The 23210-nt window shown below is 41.1% G+C and overlaps 1 protein-coding gene across 1 annotated transcript; it reads left to right on the forward strand.

The window, feature by feature from the left end:
* Window positions 1–17847: 17847 nt before the first annotated feature.
* Window positions 17848–21081, forward strand: LOC111668740 (cyclin-dependent kinase 5 activator 1). The gene has a single exon (XM_023424850.1). It carries the CDS (start codon window positions 18130–18132, stop codon window positions 19015–19017), a length of 888 nt encoding a protein of 295 aa, XP_023280618.1. The 5' UTR covers window positions 17848–18129; the 3' UTR covers window positions 19018–21081.
* The last annotated feature ends 2129 nt before the right edge of the window (window positions 21082–23210 follow it).

Genomic DNA, 23210 nt, shown 5'->3' on the forward strand with positions numbered 1-23210 from the left:
CCCTTGTTTAGGTCTCTCTCCCTTTCTTCTCCCTGCTGTCCTTCTCTCCCTTCCCTCCCTCTCTTTTCTCTGGGATTAGTAACTGTGTCTTCAAAGGCAGGACCATATGCGTTCAGATTTACTACAAACACAGCAGGGGTAATTGCAACGAGGGCAAAGGATTTACACACTGGAAGCACAGGACACTTCACTGACTGCTGCTTAAGTTCATTACTACAGTTGGCCGGTATGATATAACCCACGTGTAGCACTTTATCCATCGTTCAAGTTTAGACCAATTTTCTCACTGAATCATTATGTGACTCATAAAACATTTGCGTGTGGCAACTCCCTCCTTCTTTTCATTCCCAAAGAAAAATATACTAATTGCACTATTGAGCCGCAGGTGCTGAAGTGTATATAGGTGCTGAAGTGGCATTAAAAACGAATGCTTCATCATTGTCGGTTTAAAAGACTATATTGTGCATATAGAGGGCATAGGGGAGGGAGGGGCGTAATGGAGTGATGTGAAGAGGTGCCCTTGTGTCTCTTGCACTCTGTCACCAGGTGATGTTTCAGTTCCTTCACTTCACCTCTGCTTACAGCTCGAGCGTAATAAAGACTTGTGTAAATAATCACGGCATGGAAAAGAAGGGTTGAAGGCAACAGAAGGTGAGAGGAGAGAGGTGAGGAGAGCTCACGAAGAAGGCTGCATTTGTGAGGGCACTTTTTGTAGGATAGAGAGAGAGGGAAAGAGAGAGAGAGAGGCCGAGAGAGAGAGATGCTTACTGAAAAAAAAAAAAAAAAAACACCACAAAGTTTGAAAGTCAAGCTCTCTTGTGGAAGAGGACATCTGGAGAGCAGGTGTTACAGCCAGCTGTGGTAGAAGGAGGAGATGGTGCAAGAGCAGAGGGCGCTGCTCCCTCTACAGGGCACCGAGAAGCACGACACTTCAGTGCTGAGGACAGGGATAGGTCAAGACATGCCCAGGCAAACGACTACTACCATAGTCAGGCACTGGAACTAACTGTGGCACATGGGAACTGAGCATCTAGTCCCGCTGTCTTATGGAGAGAGTGACACCAGTGTGACAGTAGTGAATCTGTGATTACTCAAATTCTGTGCGTTTTAGCTTTTCTGTGCTACTGAGGGCAGAACTGGCTGTCTCTGTAAGTGATGTAATGTCAGCCGTGTTTGTCCCACCAGAGGAAAAATGGACATAAAATGGAGTGCAATGTTGTAAAACACAATGGAGCATTTTTATGACTTTGTGAAAACTTTTTTGCCTCACACAAGAATTTGGTAAATGTTGAGTTTAATGCCACTGGAAAATAGAATAAAACATTTTGGGTGTTAGAGAATGTCTTTTTCCTCCAACTTACCTTTTCTTCCATATTCTGTTTCCTTTTTCAAGAACATTTCTAGTTGCCTTCACAGCAGTGCTGACACTCAAGCAATTCACATTAAAGTCATGATGAAAAATGATCTGAGCATGACACAGCATGTCCGAAGTAAAAGGTATCTAAGGTTGGTGATTTATTCTATCTTGTAAAGATTTCCCATCCATGTGTGTGTGTGTGTGTGTGCTCTTGTAGTATTTTGGTGCAAAGACAAGACAAAAAAGCTAACTAGTGTGTAAAGTAGGCCTACTAAATACATATAAATGTGTGTATAGCTATACGTATTGTAACAGAAGAAATACATAAATACTGAAAACATCTAGAAAAAGTGGCGAAATTATATTTATACATATATATAATTATATATATACAGTATATACATTAATTATTTCAAAATGCTGCAAAAAGTAAAGATTTTTACACTAATTATGTTTCTATAATATAATATTTTTAAGCAATCCTTTTAATATTGCAAAAATGTATTGATGGTATATTATAGTTAAGGCCCAGTTTTAAAGTGGAAATGAATCAACAGACAAATCTGGATTCATGGCATGAGAATTTTCTTCAGTATTTATTTAATATTTATTTAATATATTTTATGTTACAGACTTTGTTAGTTTTATATTTTAAGACACAAATTGAATGAAAAGGCAACTTTTTTTCATCATAAATCAGGTTCACAACCCTCAAGGCCTGGTTCCTCCTGACCCTGAGCCCCTGTGTTGATCAGGAGGAAAAGATGGATGGCACCAATGCATCACAGCCTTCCACAAAGGAAGACTCATTCTTAATTCGGGTAATACCTTGGCACTGGTAGACAGATTCTGAGGCCAAATAAATGATTATGTCGAGGATGCCACAGCTAAAATGTTGTCACTGTAAATTATTTTAAGGGAAATAGGGAAATATTTCAAAACATGACAAAATTTCCACAGGGACATTATGAAAACGCAGCAGCTAAATTCAGGCAATAAATAAAATGAGATGTGCCTTGGGCCCTTTAAGGCACTGATCAAGTCTAAACAAGGTCAGACTTTGAATTCCAAGCATTTGTTAAAGAAAAAGAATTTAATTAAACTGTGTGTGTGTGTGTGTGTGTGTGTGTGTGTGTGTGTTTGTGTGTGTGTGGGGGGGGTACAAAATGTCACATTCAAAAATACAGTTTTACTGTTTCAGTGGTAGTTGTGTTTGCACATGAAGCAACTCAGAAAAACAATCAAAGTGAATAATTCGATTATTCCATGTAATACACGGTTTATGAAGATGGTTTCAGTGTAGAAACACCAGCCAGATATTAAGTGTTTTACTTTGTCGGTGACTGAATATGAATATCTAGAGTACAAATCAGAAAACAGTTTTGTAGAGAATAACTTTTTTCTTATAGTTACTGACCTCAGTGTTCATTCAACTGTTGAAGAAAATCATCAGCTTACAAAGGAAGGATGGAATCTACTGACTTTACAAAGACGTTGACCTGCACATAATAATCATACTGGACCTCACATACAGAAAAAAATGAGGACATGTGATTATCTTTCCTGTGCTATGATCAGTAATCTATGAGCCCTGTGTCCACGCCTGTCGTTTTCACTCTACATCACAGAGGTAATCTCCAGATGAAGATGTCTTTGCAGTAATTATATTTAATCCACTCTTCAGTATGTGTAGATAATAACCCTGAAAGTTTTTACTGCTCATTAAATAGTAATAGTCAAGATGTTATGACAAATTACAGTGCGTGCGTCCACGCATCTTTACATGCATACATACATACATATATCACAAGCACAAAAACATATATTTTGCATGACCTATTGTGTGTGTGTGTGTGTGTGTGTGTGTGTGTGTGTGTGTGTGTGTGTGTGTGTGTGTGTGTGTCTGTGTGTGTATGTGTGTGTGTGTGTGTGTGTGTGTGTGTGCTTCCATATGTGTGTTTGTGTACGTGAATTAGTGTGTTTGCACATTCCTGGTCCTCCAAAAACCATGTATAATAAGCTTTACTTTGACATGCCCTAAAGATGAACTTGAGAATCAGCATCGTTTGACTTCTTAGCTTTTGACATGGCTGCCAGTCAGCATCAGTGGCTGGATGAAACCAGAGCTGCTGCCCTCAGAGGATCTTCTCTCACCCTTTCTTTCTCTTTCTCTCTCTCTCTCTCTCTCTCTCCCTCCCTCTCCCTTCTTTACTGCTCTGTCTTGTTCTCTCTGTTCCTCTCACTGCATTTCTCCGCTCCCTGCTCTGGCCAGGTAAATCTGTTTCATATGACTTTTGCGAAAGGGGCCCTCTGCAGAGGTTAACACCAAAGGTGGAACGCCATGCACAGAGAAAATGAATCTACAGCTTCAACTAACTGATTCATATCTGATCTCAGTTCAATTCAACTCAATTGAAGAAACTCTATTCGTCCCCACGGGGAAATTTTAAACGTAGATAGAGTAGACATTAAAAAACACACACAAAAAAAAACACAACCAGTGCGAGACAACTGTTCACTTTAAACAACGACAATGAGATGAAAAACATCAGTGCAAAAAAAAAGAAACTTACCTGTAATATTATAATGAGAATAACAATAACAGGGGAGAATGACATAGTGCAAATAAATAACTATACACATAAATAACTGACTAACTGACTGTTTTGATTTTAAAAAAATAGCTTTATGAGAAGTTGAATCAAAAACAACACAACTATGCAAGATAATGTAACATAAGCAGGTAAACTAAAACAGAATATTTATTTATAGCTGTTGGGTTGTAGTCAATCTTACTATCTTACTTCTGTGTGTCACTCACAAATCCAAGCTAAGTTTGGCATTTCTTTTGTTATCAGTACTTAAAAAAATACTTTGAACTACATTTTTGGAAAGACACTTCTTTTCTTTATTCCTAACAGCTGGATGAGAAGATCAACACTACTCTTATGTCTGTACAGTAAAGGGGAAGCTACAGCCAACAGGTGTAAGATAGCTTAGTATTAAGGCACGTAACACACAAGCTAACCCGAATGCAAAAGCTAAACTTCAGGTTATTGCATGAAATATATGAAAATATAACATGCTGATCAGTGAGTTTTAGAGGTGCTGGCAGGTGAATTTTGTTGTCTTTGGACAGAACAAGGCTAGCTGTTTCCCCCTTCTTCCAGTCTTTGTGCTAAGCTATTATTCCTTTAAAGCTTTAAAACTCATACTCAGTATGTGTTTCTCTGGTATTTTTTTTTTTTTGTCTGAGCATACTACATGCACATGTGGGTGTGTTACTGAATCCTTTATACAGTATTCCTGGTCATACCGTATCTTAATCCTCCCCCGAAACGTCAAACCTGTATACATTGAGCAGTTCAAGCAAACCTCATAATCCAAACCCGTAACAGATTAGTTTGGATTCGCTGTTTTCAGAGCTTTGATTTTCCTCAGCCACAAATTGATGTCATGCTCGTCAGCTCCCCTCCCGTCTCTTGAGGAAGGCAATGGGAGATGATAGCTGGTTGTTGCCAAGTTACAAAAGGTGAAGGGTTAAGGAATGCCTCTCCCTGTGATGGTGTTTTCAGAGAAAGGCCAGTGAAAGTACCGCTCACTCCTGGATACTTAGAACATGCTTGTCTTAGCGAAGAATCAAACAATAATGATTTGGCTCTGCCTCTGTTAGACTCTTGTCTCTCAGTCTGGGCTGTCTCTGCCTCTCTCACTGTTTTATCTCAGTGCTCTCTAAATTGTCTCTGCTTCTTGTACTACAGCTCTGGTTTGTCTCTGTCTCCCTCTGGCTTTATCTCTATGCCTCTGCCTTCACTTTTCTTCTCAGTCAGTCTTTGTCATTGTCCACTTCACCTCCTCACATTTCATTGGTTTGTTTGCTAGGGAGCGCATGTATGTTCCCGGGGTTCTATGTTCCAAGGAGCTTAAGATCCCAAGGTCATATGTTTGGATTCCACATGTTCCCTGTGTCCTAACGCGAACCTTAACCCTAACCCTATATGTAAGAGGCATTAAGCTATGACCTCTGGTGATTCCAGGACCCCAAACCATTTGATAAGTTCTCACCAGTGTGGGCCTATAATATTGAGACCCTTTGGAATCAGAAAGTTTCCACAAAAGCCCATGATGTCCCATTATGTGCTATATAGAGCTGGGGAACTATAGGACCCTGGGAGAGCACATGTGGAACTGGGGAACATATTACCCTGGAAACATAGGACCCTTTGCCATATCACCATTATGCACCATATAGATCTGGGGAACATAGGATCATGGGAACACAGGGATGACTCTCATATGCTACTGTAACAGATTGTTCTGTCAGAAGTATTCCAGAGCCCACAAATCATTACTACTCAAATAGAACCTGACCCCCAAAATGATATTTACTCCCCACTTACCCCAAAGCTCATCTCTGTTTCTGTGTCTCACACATAACAGCCTCCTTCTGCTTCTGTCTCTCCACATACACACTCACAGGGAACCGCGGTCATTACGGAAAGCCACCGAGCCAAAGATGATCAGAGAGCGCAAGGCAAACTTAACCTTAAAAAACCCAAGGAGCATGATAAGTAGCCTTTTACATGGCCTGATATTATCATATTCATGCCTCATTCATAACAGACAAACTGATCAAAAACCTCGAGCTGTTCCAGAAGGTCATCTTTGGGTTCATTGTAGGTCAAGCTAAGCCATGAAAGCTGAGGGTCATGGGAAGCTGCAGTTCTTGGCTCAACTGGATAGGAACTTCACTGACAGGTTCTCTTGGAGGATGTTTGTAAAATGGCCGACCACTGATACCACAGTAAAGAGCAGCACTCGGTGACTGTGCCGTACATCCTGGGCCAAGGACATGGCGAGCACATCATGACCAATGATCTGAACCAGGGAGGAGGCACTGTGAAAGGAGTGGAAGACTGCGTCCTCTACTCTGGGTTTGGAGTAGGGGAAGATGTGTGGACATGTGTGCCTGTGTGATTGTGTGTGTGTACGTGTGTGTCTGTGTGTGTGTGTGTGTGTGTGTGTGTGTGTGTGTGTGTGTAAGGGAGGGCAGCAAGGGAGTATGTGCCTGTGTTTTAGTGGTTTGAATTGGTTTGATTACATTTGGAGATAGCAATCAGCTCCATTCCACTCGATGCCTTATTGTGTTTGATGTCCGATGAGCATCCAGACGGAGCAACTCAACACGCATAGCCTGTTAATGCACACACACACACACACACACACACACACACACACACACACACATGGTAGGGAGAAATCTCAGACAGGGCATCTTCTAACTGACATACTCTGAGTGAGTTCTCATGTTTTCTCTCTGTGGTGCAAACACTTTGTATATGACACTAGCAGGTGTGTAAAGAAAAACTAACCTGACACCATCTGCCAGCACCCTCCTTTCTGACTCCTCCATCTATCATCTCTTCCCTTGCTTTATACGTCTTTCTCCTTATTTATTCAAATATCTGTATCAGTCTTGATATTTCTCATTTTTGGTGGCAAGTGGTTTTCTTTCTAAGTAAACACATTTGGAAATGCTCTGTCACTGTTTAGGGTGGGAAAGGAGTGTGTATGTGTGTCTGCGAGTGATTGTGGTGGGGAGGTACAGCTCACACACACACACACACACACACACACATGCAAATGTTTGACTGGATGTCGTGGAAACGGGCGATGTTTGGTCCTGATAGTTTCTCTCTCTCTTTAATTGTGGGGAAATGGGTTTCAGATGTTACTGTGCGACTGATCACTTTAGGCCCCGCTCGGCCCCGTCATGTCCTCCCAAACCACATCAAGGAGCCCAGGGCTGATGTGGGACGATAGCGGCCCAGCGAGGGAGGCCCACTGTGGGGCTAAAATGCTCCTCTGGGTGCCCTTGCAATAACAAGATCCACATTAGCAGTAGCCGTGTGATCTGTCTGCTAAGCTAGGCTGTGTTGCTGCCTACCGTGTGATATGTGATGCTACTGCACAAAAACAACAAATCAAACGTGACTGGAGCGAGAGATTTTCAGCTGTAGTTTGTTGAATGTAGCTTCTATCAGATGTAATTTGTTCTCATCTTTCATCAAGTCTTTGATATCTGATAGGAATAATAAAATGGTTGTTGGTGTGTGTGTGTGTGTGTGTGTGTGTATGTGTGTGTGTGTGTGTGTGTGCGGGGGGGGGGTTCCTCTGTTTGCTCCAGTGCTGCACAGGAGCTAGCAGGCATTTCAGCAGGCAAAATACTTGACCATACAGGAGCTTTAACACCTGATATTCTGGTGTAAATTTTTCTATTTAAGCTTTCACTTTTTCCTCCCATGTTTATACATATCATGACAGCCAATTAAAAAAAATATATCTACAATCTGCTGCATTGAAAACTTTATAATCAAACTAATGGAAACTGTCCTCCACATATTTGCAGCACCTGTTGAAGAGATGGCCGATCACTGTGGGTGTAACAAACCCACATTCCAGTAATAGAGCCTTTTGGTTGCTTTGGTTTGTTTTCCTTGGATGACTCCTTACCCCTGGGTGAGGACTCTGGTAATTCACAGGGGGAGAAATGCAGGGGTTGATGTCATGTGTTCCAGCTCTAAAAGCGGGGGAAAGAGAGGGGACCACAAAGATGCAATGCTGCCCCCTGTTGTTGGGCAAGGCAAGGATAATATCTAACATACAGATGGGTGACAAATGAGAGGAAAAAGCTGATCAATCATAGCAAATGCAGATGCCTCTATACATCATGGATCAAGGGCTCACCGAATGGTTGAGGGAGCATGGAAATCAGAGATGCTTTCGCTTTGTTGGGATGGCACGTTTCCTGCTGTCTCCAGTATGGAAATGTAAGTTATGGAGGACCTTGTAGAGACAGTGTGTATATTGGTATTTCTACATGTCCCAAGTGAACACTTTCAACACAGCTGGTTTGAAAGCCTCAATACTTCAACAAGGTTTCATCAACCAAATTTGCTTCCCAGTCCTCCAGATCTCAAGTCAGTTGAACGCCTTATGGGTGATTTTGGAGAGATTTTGGAATAACATGTTATATAATAATAAACACCAAATGAGGAGACATCTTTCGGCCGAGTGTTGTTCGTCTTTCCTGTAGAGTTCAGAGACTAGGAGAGTGTATGACGAGGAAGCAATGAAGCTGTTTCGGAAGCTCAGGGTGGAACAACACCTTACTAAAAGACTCTATGTTTCTTTTAATTTGTCACCTGTCTGTAAATGGATCAATATGGACAGAGAAATGGCTTTTTTCGTTTTACCGCGAATGCTGAAATATAACTTTATGACATCATACTTGTCCTCCACCATCTGTCCCACCTTACATATCTTATCTCAAAAGTAACCCAGACACTACTTACTGGACATCTCTACAATTTGTCTGACGTTCCCTGGAACGTCCCCGACACTCCCTGGACACTTGGGAGATGGGATCCTTCGAGGACGTTTTGGATCCCGTATCTGTCCTGAGGTCTCCAAGAATCATGATTTATGGAGCCATCCTCCAGAGACAGTTTTGCCTCCTGACCCATACTTTACTTTATGCTATCTTGTTCTCTCCAACGACTTGGTCTCACAGATTGTCATGAGTTCATGTGCACTTTATCTCTCTGTAATCAAAAACAAATGTAATCTCTAGAAACAAGACTGAAACACAAGACGTCACGATTTGTATTCATTCATGCATACTTTCTATTGAAAACCATGCACTGCTCTTCAATTGATCCCTATCAAGACAGGTTACACAACAATTTTGTGCGGAAAAAAAGAAGTTTTGGAGCCCCAGGATGATGCTTTTCACAATAATGTTACCTTATTACTTAGGCTGGGGGGTTTTCCCTTATAATTCACATTGACAGGCGCACAGTATTTGTGTGTGTATGTGTATCTCTTTGTGCGTTTTTGGGCTAATGTAACAGTGGGATGAAGAGAAAGATGGAGGAGGAGGATGTGGGAGGGAGGGGAAGTCAGATAGCCACCAGTTGATAGAAATGTATCAGCCAGCTGGCCAGCAGCCGCAGAACTTTGGAGCTCTCCCTGATCTCTGGCTCAGAGAAAATACAACAGCCAGAGGCAACAGGGGGGCTGAAAGGGTCTATTTGCATTGAAGCTTGCCGGGCAGTCGAGTTTTGTTGCACTTACAATGGATATTTAAAAATGCTTTTCTTTGTCTCTATTTTGAAGAGTGAATGGTTTGTGATCTGGACTCGCACCTGCAACTTTTGCAAACATGTTACTTTGTGTGGTGAGCCGTTAATGAATCTATGACGTGCGGTAAAATCCAAGTCAATGGCATTTACATGAATACACGTGGTGTAAGATGTTCTGTTTCGATGTGTTTGATATAAAAATTTACGGAGCAATTCCACAGAAACCAGGACAGATCACAGTGCCTCTGCCCTGTGGGCACGACAAGCCCACAGACAAAAACATAAAACATCTGTTACCCATATTTTGTGATCCTTCCAAGAGGAGCAATCCAAGGTTACTCCAAGAAGGTCATCATCACTTTAATCTCTGTCTCTCCCCTACCATATTCTCTCTCTGTCCTCCTCTTGTTCTTTTTCAGTAGCTCCTATTGAGCATCAAAGGCTCCACTCTCTGTTCCTATGGAGCAGGAATCTCCCTACTGTGTAAACAGCGCTCGAGTCCTTTCCAACTGAGAAACAGATTGGACTTGAACCTGCGTGTGAACCTCAACATCTATACTGTACCATTCAGCCAAAGGGAAATTAGGGTGTGGGCGGAATGAGGTTTATCTTGTTTTGGGTCTAATTTACCTTCATGAGCAAAAGGAAAGCATTATCAGCAGCCTTTAAGACAAAATGTGTAGTATCACTCTCAAAATGTTAATGTATTAGAATAGCTCTGCAGGGCTGACATATACAGCTCATTATTACTATTTTTTTTGGATGTATCATAGAAAAAAATGATTTATTTAAAGATCTGTAAATCACTTCCACTTGTTGGTGTTGTTATTTTTACTTCATTTTGTGACAGGCTCTTGCAGACAGGCGAGGATAAGATGAGAAGGGAGAAGGGTTTATTTTAGAAGAACAAAGAGGGGTTGGTAGGACGAGAGAGCATGCCATCAAAGGCAGGGGTTGATGACAGGCAGAGAGAGAGAGACTGTGTGTGTTAGTGTTTAAAAGTGAAGGAGTGAAGTTGGTTTTACTACCAGTATCCTGTTATAATTGTACAGGCTTTGTCTGGGGAGGATTGGGCATTTAAGATAAACCCTGTCTATGAATGTATATCCATCCACGCACACACTTTAGTGCACAGGTGTACGCACACATCTATAGACACACACACACACACACACACACACACACAGAGGACTGATTATCCGAATAACCAAATGTTACTTAACATCCAGACAAGGGCGCAGCCTGGTGGCTATGGAGGGTAGTGTCACTTAATCTGCACACAGCATCTGCATTTCAAGAAAGGCTTAAAATAACATACAATCAATCTATTTTTTTTCATGAATTTATTTGTTTGTTTACATTGATACCCTTGATTTTCCCTGTATGTTTCTACCTTACATTTTTCCACCTTGTATGACAGTTTTTTGGATATTGATATAGATTTTTTTTAGGGTATTCCGTGTCTCTCTGTGTTTCTTCAACAGTACCGCAGCTAAAAGATTTGCTACAATTTTCAATCAAGTTCTGTGGGTTTACACCATGCTTGAGAATGCTTGAGAAATTGAGCCTTGACTGTGTGCATGTCCTCATCCGCCTTTTGGCTGCCCCAGATAAGAACATCAAAGCATTTGAATGCTTATCATCCCTTGTTGTAATTATAGCAGTGAGCCACAACAGTACCGGACAGGACTGCAGGCAGGTTTTTAAATGAGAGGAAAGGCCTACATCCACCCGTAACTGTGTGTGAGAGAGAGAGATCATAGCCTTTGATCACCTGGCTGTGTTTGATTGAATTGGTACAGCGCTAAAGCCTTGTTTTGATATCGTTGTTTTTGTCTTTTGTTACATAATTCAATAGGAAGTGGCAGGTGGGGTTGTTTAACGCCAGATGCTGCTTTTGTGCCATTGCAGGTTACATGTGCCTGAACAGGGTGGCCACATCACCATTGTCAGTTATTGCTTCAAAGCTGGTATCCATAATGTTTTTTAATGGACAGATTGTCATTATCCAACTGTAATAGTATCATAGAAAAGCGACAATGGTGGGAGATACTCATCATAAAGCTGTATTTTATTAAGAAGCGTTTATCACATCGTATCGTGGTTCGTTGTGTTGCATTCGTCCTTGTTGACACAGATAATGAAAGTCTTTTCAAAGCAGAGCTGTTCACAATCACCTCCTGTTTGTCACAGCAAAATCAAACATCCGCAAAGCAGATTGAGCTGCAGGGGTTTGTAGATTATGCACTGAGTATAAGGAGTAAAACATTACTGTGTTGTAAAAATATTCCATTCCAATATGTCTTAGATTCACGAATTCACTTTAATTCATATTTAACTTAAAATTGAAATAAAAGTGCAAAAGTATATCAGTGAGGAAAATGTACTTACGTATCAAAAGTAATACGTTCACCATGCAGAACCGAATCTCAGCTGAAACATTAAGGTTACTGCTATTGATGCGTTGCTGTTTAAGCCAAACAAATCTATCTGGTGGAGGTGAAGCTAATTTGTAAACTTTGTAATACACTGCATAGTTTCACCAGTAACAGCGCACCATATTTTATAGAAATATCATGTTTCATCTGGAAAATATTTATCTGCAAAGTATGAAGAGGTGGTAGAAAGACGCTGAAGCAAAGTCAGAATGGCTCTTTTAAAATGTAGTGGAAGAGAAGGATAAAGTTCATTAAATCTGGGCATTTTGATGACAAATTTCAGCCACACAACAACCCAGCATCACAGGCAGGAAGTGAACACACACAAATGTATCTCCTCTCACGTTTAAATGTAAGTTTATGAAAGATAGACTCAGTAAAAGCAGCTAGACAGAGCTGTAGAGAATGGCTGCATATTTCTCAATGAGAGGATGATTCTTTATGATATATGAACTCCCCCATTCAGTGGTGTTAACAATCCAGCTTTGTCATGGATGGGAAAATACTTGAATATCTGGCAAGTGTGTGTGTGTGTGTGTGTGTGTGTGTGTGTGTGTGTAGGCGCCATTATCAGCAACTCCATGGCCATGCAGCTGCAGACAAGAGGAGAGAGGCAGCTCTTTTACAAGTCTATGACATTCACATTGACCCACCTGTTTTTCTTGTGTGTGTGTGTGTGTGTGTGTGTGTGTGTGTGTGTGTGTCTCCGTGTGTGTCTTCGTGTGTGTTTGTATGATCCCACCTGCCTCTCTCTCACTCTGCTCTCACTAGATTGTATTTTGTCTTCACCTGTCTGTGTCGGCCGTGCTAATCCCTCCCACAGGCTTTGACAGACACGTCTTCGATAAGACAAGACACCCGATCCCTTTAAAGCCGTTTGATCTGCACACACACCCACACACACCCACCCACACACACACACACACACACACACGTACACACACAGAGTGAGGGAGGGGGAGGGAGAGAGTGGTCCCCCTCTGATTGTTCTCAAAAGGCAGACCAAAACAGTGTTTAGATTATTTTTACTCATCGTCTTTAACACACAGGCCATATATTACATTATGTGTACACATATAAATACGGTGGATAAAGAGAATGATGTCAAAACTTTGTGATAAAGTGAGTCAGTTATTTCTAACTAAATAAGCACTGGCTTGAAAATAAGTGTAATTAGACTGACAGTTTTATAATATTTATCAAACCTGTCCCACATTAAAGTACAGGCCAGTTTTAAAGTGTTGCAGTATCTTTCTCCTGTAAGTGCTTTGAGCCTCCTCCTCCACCCTCTGTCTCCCTGCTCACTCCCACTGGCCCGTTGGCAGAGCCTCAGATGGTTGACGGGAGAATTCTGTCAATAAAGCTAATATTAGTCTCAGAACCTTTCACTCCTCCTCTCTTCAGTCGTTCTGCCTGATACGTCGTCCCACAGTTTCACTAAAACTAATTAAATGTCAGGACGAGGTGGCGAAGACGCCTGCTGACAGGAAATGTCACCAGAAAGCCCTTCATGACAAATATTTCCACGCAGTCTGGGTTGATTTGCAGTCGACTGGATGTGACTGCTCTCCAGTGGTCAACTTGTTACTTGTTCACCCCAAATTTACAGCTTGACGGTACTGGCTGTTTGAAAAGACATCGTTCAGCTTCCATGAAAGGCAAAAACAGTCTAAATTTAAAAGGTAAAATTGGACTGAAAGTATTGGATGTGTGCAAGATATTTCAGCTTTCAAGGACCACCTTTGAAAATCTCTGGGCACTTTTCAACTTCTTCAACTTTCAGTGCAAGGCTGCTGCTCAGAAAAAGAGGAAAAAGAACATGGAGTGTGAATCCTCTCCACAGATGACATTTATTTTTCTGAAAATAAAATAAATAGATAAATAAATGGGATATCTGTATTGCATAGTTCTAATTCTGCTAAGATGCTTTTAAAATAGAAGAAAGATGACTTCAAACATGCCATGACGATGGTTCACGCTGGTACATTTTTAATTTAGGGTTCTAACAATGTGTCCCAACTTTGTGACACATTGACAGAAAGTGCAGTGATTTGAGAATGAAATATTTGCTCAAACTAACTTCAAATACATAAAAATGGATGCAGAAGACAATGCACTAAAACACCACCAGGAGGCAAACTTACCCCAGGAAACAGACACACAGAAATTTGTGTCCTCTCCTGAAAAAGCATCTTGAAAAAGTCAGAATACGCAAAGAGAGGCTGAGATTTTTTGATGATGTTTTGCACCAGTTCCTTTCAGTTGTGTTTGGTATTTTGCAACAAAAAGCCTGATGCTTCTGTCTTCCTCCCCCCAGTCTCCTCCTTTTCTGTCACTCTATGACAAACCTGTCTCCATACCTCCCGCTCCTGTTCTCCTGCTATTGTCACTCCTCCTCTGGCAAAAATCTGTCATAAAGTGCTGCAACTGAACTTCCTCAATAATGACCTCAAGGACAATTAGGTTTTTTTCACTTACATATCTTCACCATCTTCAAGTTCTTTTATGAAAATCTGCCCTAAATGTGCAGTCAAACCCTTTTACTGTTACTGTTACCTTTGCTGTTCTATAATTCACGATGATTTTGTTGTAATGTGACATGGTGTCCCCCAAATCCATCACCTTTCCGCAGAAATCCGAACTCAACTTAACTGCAAATTGTGTTGCTTTTCGTAACCTAAGCACACAACAGTGGGCTTGCTACTGGTTGCTATATTGTACCACTTATTTTTATATCTTTATCAGAAAGAAATGACTGAAGTAACTCACGTAAAGTTCACAGGTGGTCTGTAATTGCTTTGAGCAGAAAATTGCATTTATATTCTACAAGGTTTTTGCATTTTGTCTTTTGTCTTACATGTTAAAATGAAACTGCCTCTTTTGTAGCGATTTCATACAGCATTATAGTGTATGGTGTGTTTTCATTTTATTTTGGTGTGACTTAAAGCTGCATTAAACAGTGCATTCTTTTAAAACCATAGATCAAATGTCTGTGTGTAAGTGGTAACTCATAGTGACAAAACCACAGAGAATATTACCTGAGAATAATATCTGCTGTTCCCCTCAGCTCTACAGAGCTATTGGTCTATTTTGCATCATTCTTTTGGTTTTCCTACCCACAAACTACACACTACCTGTCCTTAACCATACTGCAGACAGAAAGGCTTAACGACTACCTGCTGATAATAGACTCATTAGGAGTTGGTAGAGACCAACACAGAGCTAAAAGGAGCTTAGACTCATAAAGAAGTCAGAAACGCAACTACAAATGAATTCTAATGTTGTTCATGAATTTCAAACGTGATAATATGCCAGTGTTACATTTACACCTGCTGCCCTCTAGTGGCCCAAAAGAAACTGTTAACTTTGATTGTACTTAAAATTTATGGTTCCAAGTTTTTTCTTTTTTTTTTTTTTTTTTTTTTTGTCCAATACAATACAGTGCATTTCATATTTGAAACATTTACTGTATGAGGCACTTAATTCACCTCCAAATTTGCTAAATTATATAATACATAATAAAATGTGATAAAAGTGAAGCACAAATGACAAAGAATTAAGAAAAAAAAAAAAAAAACATCCCTCACCTGATTGCTCTCTTCCTCTAACCCCAGTCCTGTGATTTTCAAACATTTATTTTCTTTGGTATCTACATAATGACATATTATAGAGCCTGAAAAGCTTCATCCTTCATGTCTAATACATTGAGATTATTCCTCTGTTACATCCTGTTGCGTTTTGTTTGATTCGTGATGAAAGTATTTCTTTTGATCGCCATCTGATTTATGATGTGCTGGATCAAACGTTGGCATGATCAAAAGAGTTGGTGTGAATTGGGGAGCACTCTGCAGTTTTAGGAAGTTTGGCTTGAATCGCCTTCTTACTTCAGTCTTTTATCTCCACGCAGTTGTTTTGGTTTGGTTGACAGTTTCAACAGGTGTGTCAGATGTTTTATTGACGACGGCTGATGCGCAAAACTCAGTTTGATTGTTGTTATTATTATGCAGCGATGATAGTGGTGATGATAATTAGATTATGCTGTTGGTCTGTTGTGGTATCAGTGATGATGGTGATGATTTGTGAAGGTGATGACAGTGATGGGTGGATGGGGAAGTTGCAAATGTGCAAGGAAAAAGCAAATTACTTGACATATTTTTATCTTGTGTTACTTGTAATATTGAAAGAAAAAGAAAAATTTCCAAGACAAGTGATCAGTCATCACCTCCGACCTCTTCTACGTTAGTCTAACTAGGAAAGGACAACAATTTAACTTTATTTCGATATCCGTAGTTGTCCTCTTTGCACCTAGACCTATTTTATCTAATAATATGTTTGTATTGTAAGTACTCATCTGAGTATAGAGTCTTTGAACAGTTTGTTGGATCCTTTCTTACCTTTTAATAACACTTTGTGGGTTAATTGCTGCAGGATTTTATATCACATTAACCTGTATGTTAACTGCTGTGTTGCACTGACCTCAATACATTCACACAGTTTATCACTGTTCACTATCCAAAATGACATGAGACCAAATACAAGTGGACAATACCAGGAACTCAAATTCCACATAACACTGAAGAAAAGAAAGGCAATAAAAAGGTCATGAATATCTCTCATTCATCTGAAAATTCGTCACATCTTCACTTCATAAATAATAGTCAGAATGGAATATCTTACCGTCGGGTCTACGGACAATTACAAGCAGCTGGTGTTAGACTTTCAGTGCTATTTGTATCTGTTTCCATGTCATGTTGAGTGGAAAGATCAGACAGTAGGCTAGTCATGTAACTTAGTGAAGGAGTGCCAGTTCTAATTGGATTATCTATGTAGTTTCCTGAGACCTGCTATGCACTCCTTACTGTGTCCTACTACACAGAACCACCACTGAAGGAAAGCAGAGCAAAACACTTTGTTATGGCTCCAGTAATGATAATAATAATTATTATAATAATAGTAATAATAATAATAAGAGGTATTTAAGTGTGCATGCAATCCAGCATGAAATAACTTGACAGAGCTGACCTGAAAACTCATTGTTTTGTGACCCATCCAGTGATCATACAGCAGGACTTTAACATTTCAAAGATCAAGAGCAGAAGATTACAACTTAAGGGACACACGGCCAGTCAGTGTATTTCAAGTAAAACAAGTGCAGGTGATGCTCTGTCTTTTAAAAACTGAAACTGCCTGGCATCAAGCACATTATGCTTCGCTCAGCTTCTGCAAAACATTTTAAATTTAGTTCACCCAGCGTTGGCACAAACACTCTGTACAGATTTCTTTCCAGCAACTCTTCAGGGAACATTCTTGTATGAACTACTGGGGGAAGAACAATGTGTTCATGTGGTTTTCAAACGTTTTGAAAACAGTTTTGAGGAGCAGTTCAGTAACTCTGTTCTTGACTCCATTGCTTAATATGGTGATTTAGATGAGGTGGAGGATACTTTTTCTTTCTGTTACTTGTTTGTGCTTTGGAGTTTTTTTGGGGGGGTATGAATAATATGTGACAGCTATGTTTCATTATGTAAACAAAAACAGTAGCAGGGCATTTTTTTAGTTTAATCAATGGCTACCATGTTTGTCACAGCAGGACCAAAACAGTGTTTTGTTATTTCCTGGTCTACAGGCTGGTGATAAGGTCAGTGAATAGGCTTTGTGTATCACATCATTCATAAATGTTAGGCTATTTCTGAAAACGGAGATAGCACTGCTTTCCCAAAGTAACCAGACTAGTGTTGAAGAACAGCACCTGAACCTTTCAGGTGAGTGTTACCTACAAAGTAGGCTATTGATGGGAACGTAGATCTAAAAACAACATCCCTGGTGATTGGATCATTGATCGCCTTTCATTGGCTGGCTTGGCTGTCAGTCAGGGGCTGCACTTGCTGGTTCGTTTAAACCCATGAATTACGCAGCGCGACTTATCTTGGTTTAGTCTCCAGCCTGTTGGACTGTGTCGCAGCGTCCCCGGAGGGGCTGACGGAGTATCTGTTGGAATACAACTCCACTCCGAGCAGCAGCTCCAGCATCCCTCAGCACCGGCGAGGCGCGATCACACGGAGGAAATAAACGCGTAAATGGAGTTTCAATCGTCGTCGTGACTGTTCTCCACCGCCTCTCAATCTGCAGAAGATCCTGCGTTGAAGTCGCAGCAGCATCCACACCACCGCGGCTCTCTCCCTCAGCAGACATGGGAACCGTCCTCTCTATATCTCCCGCGTCCAAGAAGGCTTCTATTATGGACGGTGAAGTCGCGGGAGATGGACTCAAAAACGACAAAAGCCTGAAGCGGCACTCGATGTTTGTCTCTCTGTCCTGGAGGAAGCTGGTTTCCAATTCGGCCAAGAAGAGTGCCAAGAAAGTGACCCCGAACCCGCTACCCACCCGCGAGCTCCCGTCCAGCCAGGTGGCTCAGCTCAACAGCGAAAACATCAGGAAAACGCACCAAACCGAAGAGAAGAAACCCAAAGCGCCCATCCCGGTCCCGGTGCCCACGGTGCCCAAGCAAAACAACGAGGCTGTCGTCCAAAACGGGAGGCTCTCCTCGGTCCAGAAGCAACCCAGCAGCCTTTCCCTGGTGTCGCCCAGGCGGATAGTGATCCAGGCTTCAACAGGAGAGCTGCTGCGCTGCTTGGGGGACTTCATGTGCCGCAGGTGTTTCAAACTGAAAGAGCTGAACAGCGGAGAGGTGATCCTCTGGTTCCGAAACATCGACCGGACTCTTTTGCTCCAGGGCTGGCAGGACCAAGGCTTCATCACGCCGGCCAACGTGGTGTTCGTGTACCTGTTGTGCGAAGACACCATAGCGGACAGCGTCGACAGCCCGGCCGAGCTGCAGGGCACCTTTCAGACTTGCCTCTACCTCGCCTACTCCTACATGGGCAACGAGATCTCCTACCCGCTCAAGCCCTTCATGATCGAGTCGAACAAGGACGTTTTCTGGGAGACCTCTCTCCGGATCATCAACAGGATGAGTGCCAAAATGCTGCAGCTGAACGCAGACCCGCACTTTTTCACCGAGGTCTTCCAGGATCTCAAAAACCAACGAGACACCAGCGACTCAAACCTGGACCGCTGACATGGAAACGGACAAGACACTGGTGTTTTATTATTAAGATGAATGTTTTGCAAAGTCACATGACGGTGATTTTGAATGAAAGGGCCAACGTTGAAGGCTCCCCACCTGTGGGCTGAATATCTCTCTCGTGATCAACAACTTCAGTATGGTGTTTAGGCTACAATGTAGGAGATTTCATAAATGCATGCCAATGGTATATTGTCCTCTTTTGTCTTGTCCCTCGAGTGACACAGGGATCGAGCTCGTGGTGTAAATCACATTGTTAGTGACACTCAAACCCCCGATTCATTCATGATTAGCCTACTTTCCGGGTAAGAGTAGGTGTCGCAGTGAGGTGAGGTTCCAGGCAGGACCAGAATAGATCTGTGTTTGTGAGGAGGCGGAGCTGTCCGAGGTGCTGACCTGTGCAGCCATTACCCCCCCACCCCCACCCCCCCTCTACTTGAATCACTTTTCCACAACAGAGCCAAGTGTGGCTTAGAGGACCAGAGTCAGCCCAGTATAATTTCAGCACATAAGCCTAAGCTTTGTAAGCAGTGGTATATAGTATATTGTGCTTTTTAAATGCTCAGCCACCTGATGGTTAAGTTGTTAGACAAGCAACAGACATCAGGGGCATGTTTTTTAAAGGGAACAAACACATTACTTGGTGTAAGTGTAGATATTTCTCTATGGGCAAATATCTCTATCTCTATGGGCAGCATTGGTTAAAAGCTTGTTTCTATCTGCAAACCTTGACTATATGTTAAAAGGTCCCTCCTGCAGAAAAGCAACATGCTAAAGCCTTTGTATGGCTATTTTAATACCAGGTTGGAATATAACTGTTTTTATCTCTTCTTGTGTGATTTAAAAAAAAAAAAAAACAATAAATTTGTCATGACAACAATCTAGCTTTGAATTAGAATAACTTGTTTTTTGCCTACCAGTGTGATACTGTAGAACTGTACCTGCAAGTGGGCCATTGGTTCAAGTTGAACATGAGGGGAAATTTGTGAAGGGAGTCTTTATCCCCCACTAGAATGTGATAAACTGCACTAAATGGTCCCATCGACGGCCATACAGCAACATTATCAACCCGAGGCCTCTGTTCTGTATTGCTTTTCAATACATGTTGGCTGCTGTGATGTATTGCTTTGCAACATATTGCAGAGGTCAACTACAGACTGAATGGACTGAATGTACAGTTTTTTAAGAGATTTTTTTTTTTTTTTTCAAAATCTCACACGTGCCAACTTTAAAATTCTCTTGGCCTGAAACTATATGGTTTACATGTATATATCCCACATGTTAAATCTGCTGTTTCTTCTATTTTCCTCTGCCTGTTTGAAAGGTCACTGCATATGACGTAGTTGAAGCATTACAAAAACAAACAGAGCTTAATGGTCAAATGGTGTTTTTGCCCTGTTTTTTTTTTTTTTTTTTTTCAAATGTGCTGTGAGCCTCAGTTTGCTGGATTCAATTCATTTTCAGTTCCTACAGTTCCGGATGTTTCCTCATCATGTAAATACTGAGTGTGAACATCTCATCAATAAGCGACAGAACACGATCATTTGCACACGTGTCATTGCAGTTTCTATAAGCTAAAAGTGATTTGACTCCAACGCTGAAACCAAACTTATGGGGCAAATGTGACAGTTAGTATTCAGTATTAGGATCGGTCTAAGTGATCATTGTGATGTTGTGCTGTAAACTCATTGTTTGGAAAGTTGAATATAATGCTGCTATTTTTGCACAGCTGTGAACAAACCTTTGATGTTTTGCACAGTGGTATAACACAGTGGTGTTTCCCTTCAGGCGCTGGAGTGTTTGCCATAAAGTTTGCAGTTACTGTCACCAAGTCTCGCTCTAGGATGGTCATCTGTGAATTAGATCTTTTGTATAGCTCTTTTTTTTCTTTTTTTTTTTTCCTATATGTCAGCTATGGAAAGTAATATTTTAGATGTGTATGTTGTCTGTGGTGTTTGCACCGCAGTTGCATTCACTCTCTCTACATGTTAATAAAAGGTCAGTGCAGTGATTGTTCATGGTGACCATGATGAAATAAATCCAAACTTATGTAAGATCTCTGGTCTCTCTCGCATCGTCCTGATCATTTAACACTTAATGTTTTTGTGTGTCTCAGCTATGGCATGTTGTTTAACGTGTGAGTACACATGCTTGTGGCCCACGTTTGTGCTAACGCAGATTGCTGAAGCAGTAATTAATATGGACAGCCTCTTATCCACTCATACCACCCACTAATCCTTGTTTTGAAGGGAGCCCTTGAGACACGTTGGTTATGCAACCAAAATAAATCCATGACGAATATGCTTGCCATGAGGTTGCCATGAGCCTGAAACTCAGGAGATTTCATGAGTTCATAGGTTGCCATCAGGTATCGTTACATGGAAAAGTTTACTGAGGAACTAGAACCTGAAGGTGTACACGCACATCCAAGCCAAAAGTAGGGCAGGGGCTGGAACGAAAAAGAAAAACACATGTCTCACACACTTATTTAATGCACCAAAAAAAAAAAAAAAAAAAAAAAAGTGACATTTCGAGCACCCCTGCTCTTCATCAGATGATTTTCCTGAGACAAATATCTATATATACTAACACAAATATACCGTTTTTGGAGGTTTATGGATAGATAAGCAAATGCCTAACCTGTAACAACAGCTACATTATATCCTAGAACATATTGCAGTTGAATTATCGGTGGTGTACGAGGACAATGAAGCATGCTGACACATATAAAGGGTATTTTTGGTATCCTGTCTGTGTGTCCTGGGTATTCCAAATGGGGCCACGTACTGAAATGGGAACACAGACAACTAAACAGTAAGAAAGTCAACTGTAAAAACCTCGCAATTGACGGAGGAAACTGCTTGCACTCTTCTGCTCAACTGGTCTCACATGCTACATATTTGATAATGATTTTCTGATATACGCAAAAAAAAATAAATGTAATATTTATGTATATAAAATCATACCATGCCTGAGTTGCAAAAAAAAAGAAAATCTGATTATGAAGTTTGAGAAGCTTCACTAGTGTAGAACATGTGTGTGTTAATGACTTAGTGTATGAGAGAATGGAGCTGGATTGATAAGGATTTTCCTCCTGGTTTTATGAATAAGCCACATGGGCTGGAGAGTTCCTTCATGTGATTGGTTAGAATCTGCTGCAGTCTCAGAACTGTCTGTGACTCCCCCTCTGTCTCCCTCCCTCCCTCCTTCCCTCTCTCTCTCTCTCTCTCTCTCTGTGTGTGTGTGTGTGTGTGTTGGTCTTAGGGACATACAGCATCTATTTTAAGAGCAAAAATGGAGGAAAGCAGACAAAATAGACAAAAAAAAAAGAAAACGTGACAGAAAGGGAACAGGAGTGAAACAGTTTGAGAAGTAAGTAGAGGTAGTGAGATTGGAAAGAAAGTGGAACAGGGACACAGAGAATTAAAACAAAATTAGAAAAACAGAGGGAGAGGGGGGCCATACAGACACATTTCCATTGATTTCATGTACTGCCAACAAATGCCAGTCTGATGATAAAGAAAGATAGCATCAAACAGGACCATTCTGATCCATCTAAAATAACCATTTTTAAAGTTGAAACTTCAGCCCCATTAAGTATTAACACTGCCCTTAACTAAACTAAGTCTATTATCTCCACAAATTGTCACATACTCATAGATTTACAATATTTCACATTGTTGCATACCACTAGTATTGCCTCTGTACATACTGTATTTTTTTTTGATTTCTGCAGGCATAAAACGGTATCTTATATAAATTTGTCTTTGAATTTAAAACTCACTGCCATATGTTTGACATCCACAGTTTCCCACTTCCTTCTGAGTGGAAGCTTTACATATTGTGATCTGTGAGGTCACACAGGTAAGGGAATCAGAGGGAAAAACACCACATCATGATGGTGAAAATAGCTTTTTTTGTTATATCTTTTAGTCCCCCCCACCCCCCAACCCCCCTAGTCCCTACAGTTTGACTTCATGGCAGAATCCTGCAGCAGTGTTATGTAACAGCCTCCCAGTGCAGTGTTGTCAGCCTTCTTCTCTTCGTTATTAAGATTCAACCCAGGTCTCTTGCATATCTATCTGCCAGCCTGCTTTCTGCATTCTTCTCCACTGTGTCTCTATAGTAACGGGTAGGTAAGTGAATGAGAGCTGGACAAAGTGAGCTGTGTGCGGCTGAGCGTGGGC

The sequence above is a fragment of the Seriola lalandi genome, unplaced genomic scaffold (assembly GCF_002814215.2).
Source record: "Seriola lalandi dorsalis isolate HSWRI2012SDOR001 ecotype SW California unplaced genomic scaffold, Sedor1 jcf7180002054758, whole genome shotgun sequence".
NCBI lineage: Eukaryota > Metazoa > Chordata > Actinopteri > Carangiformes > Carangidae > Seriola > Seriola lalandi.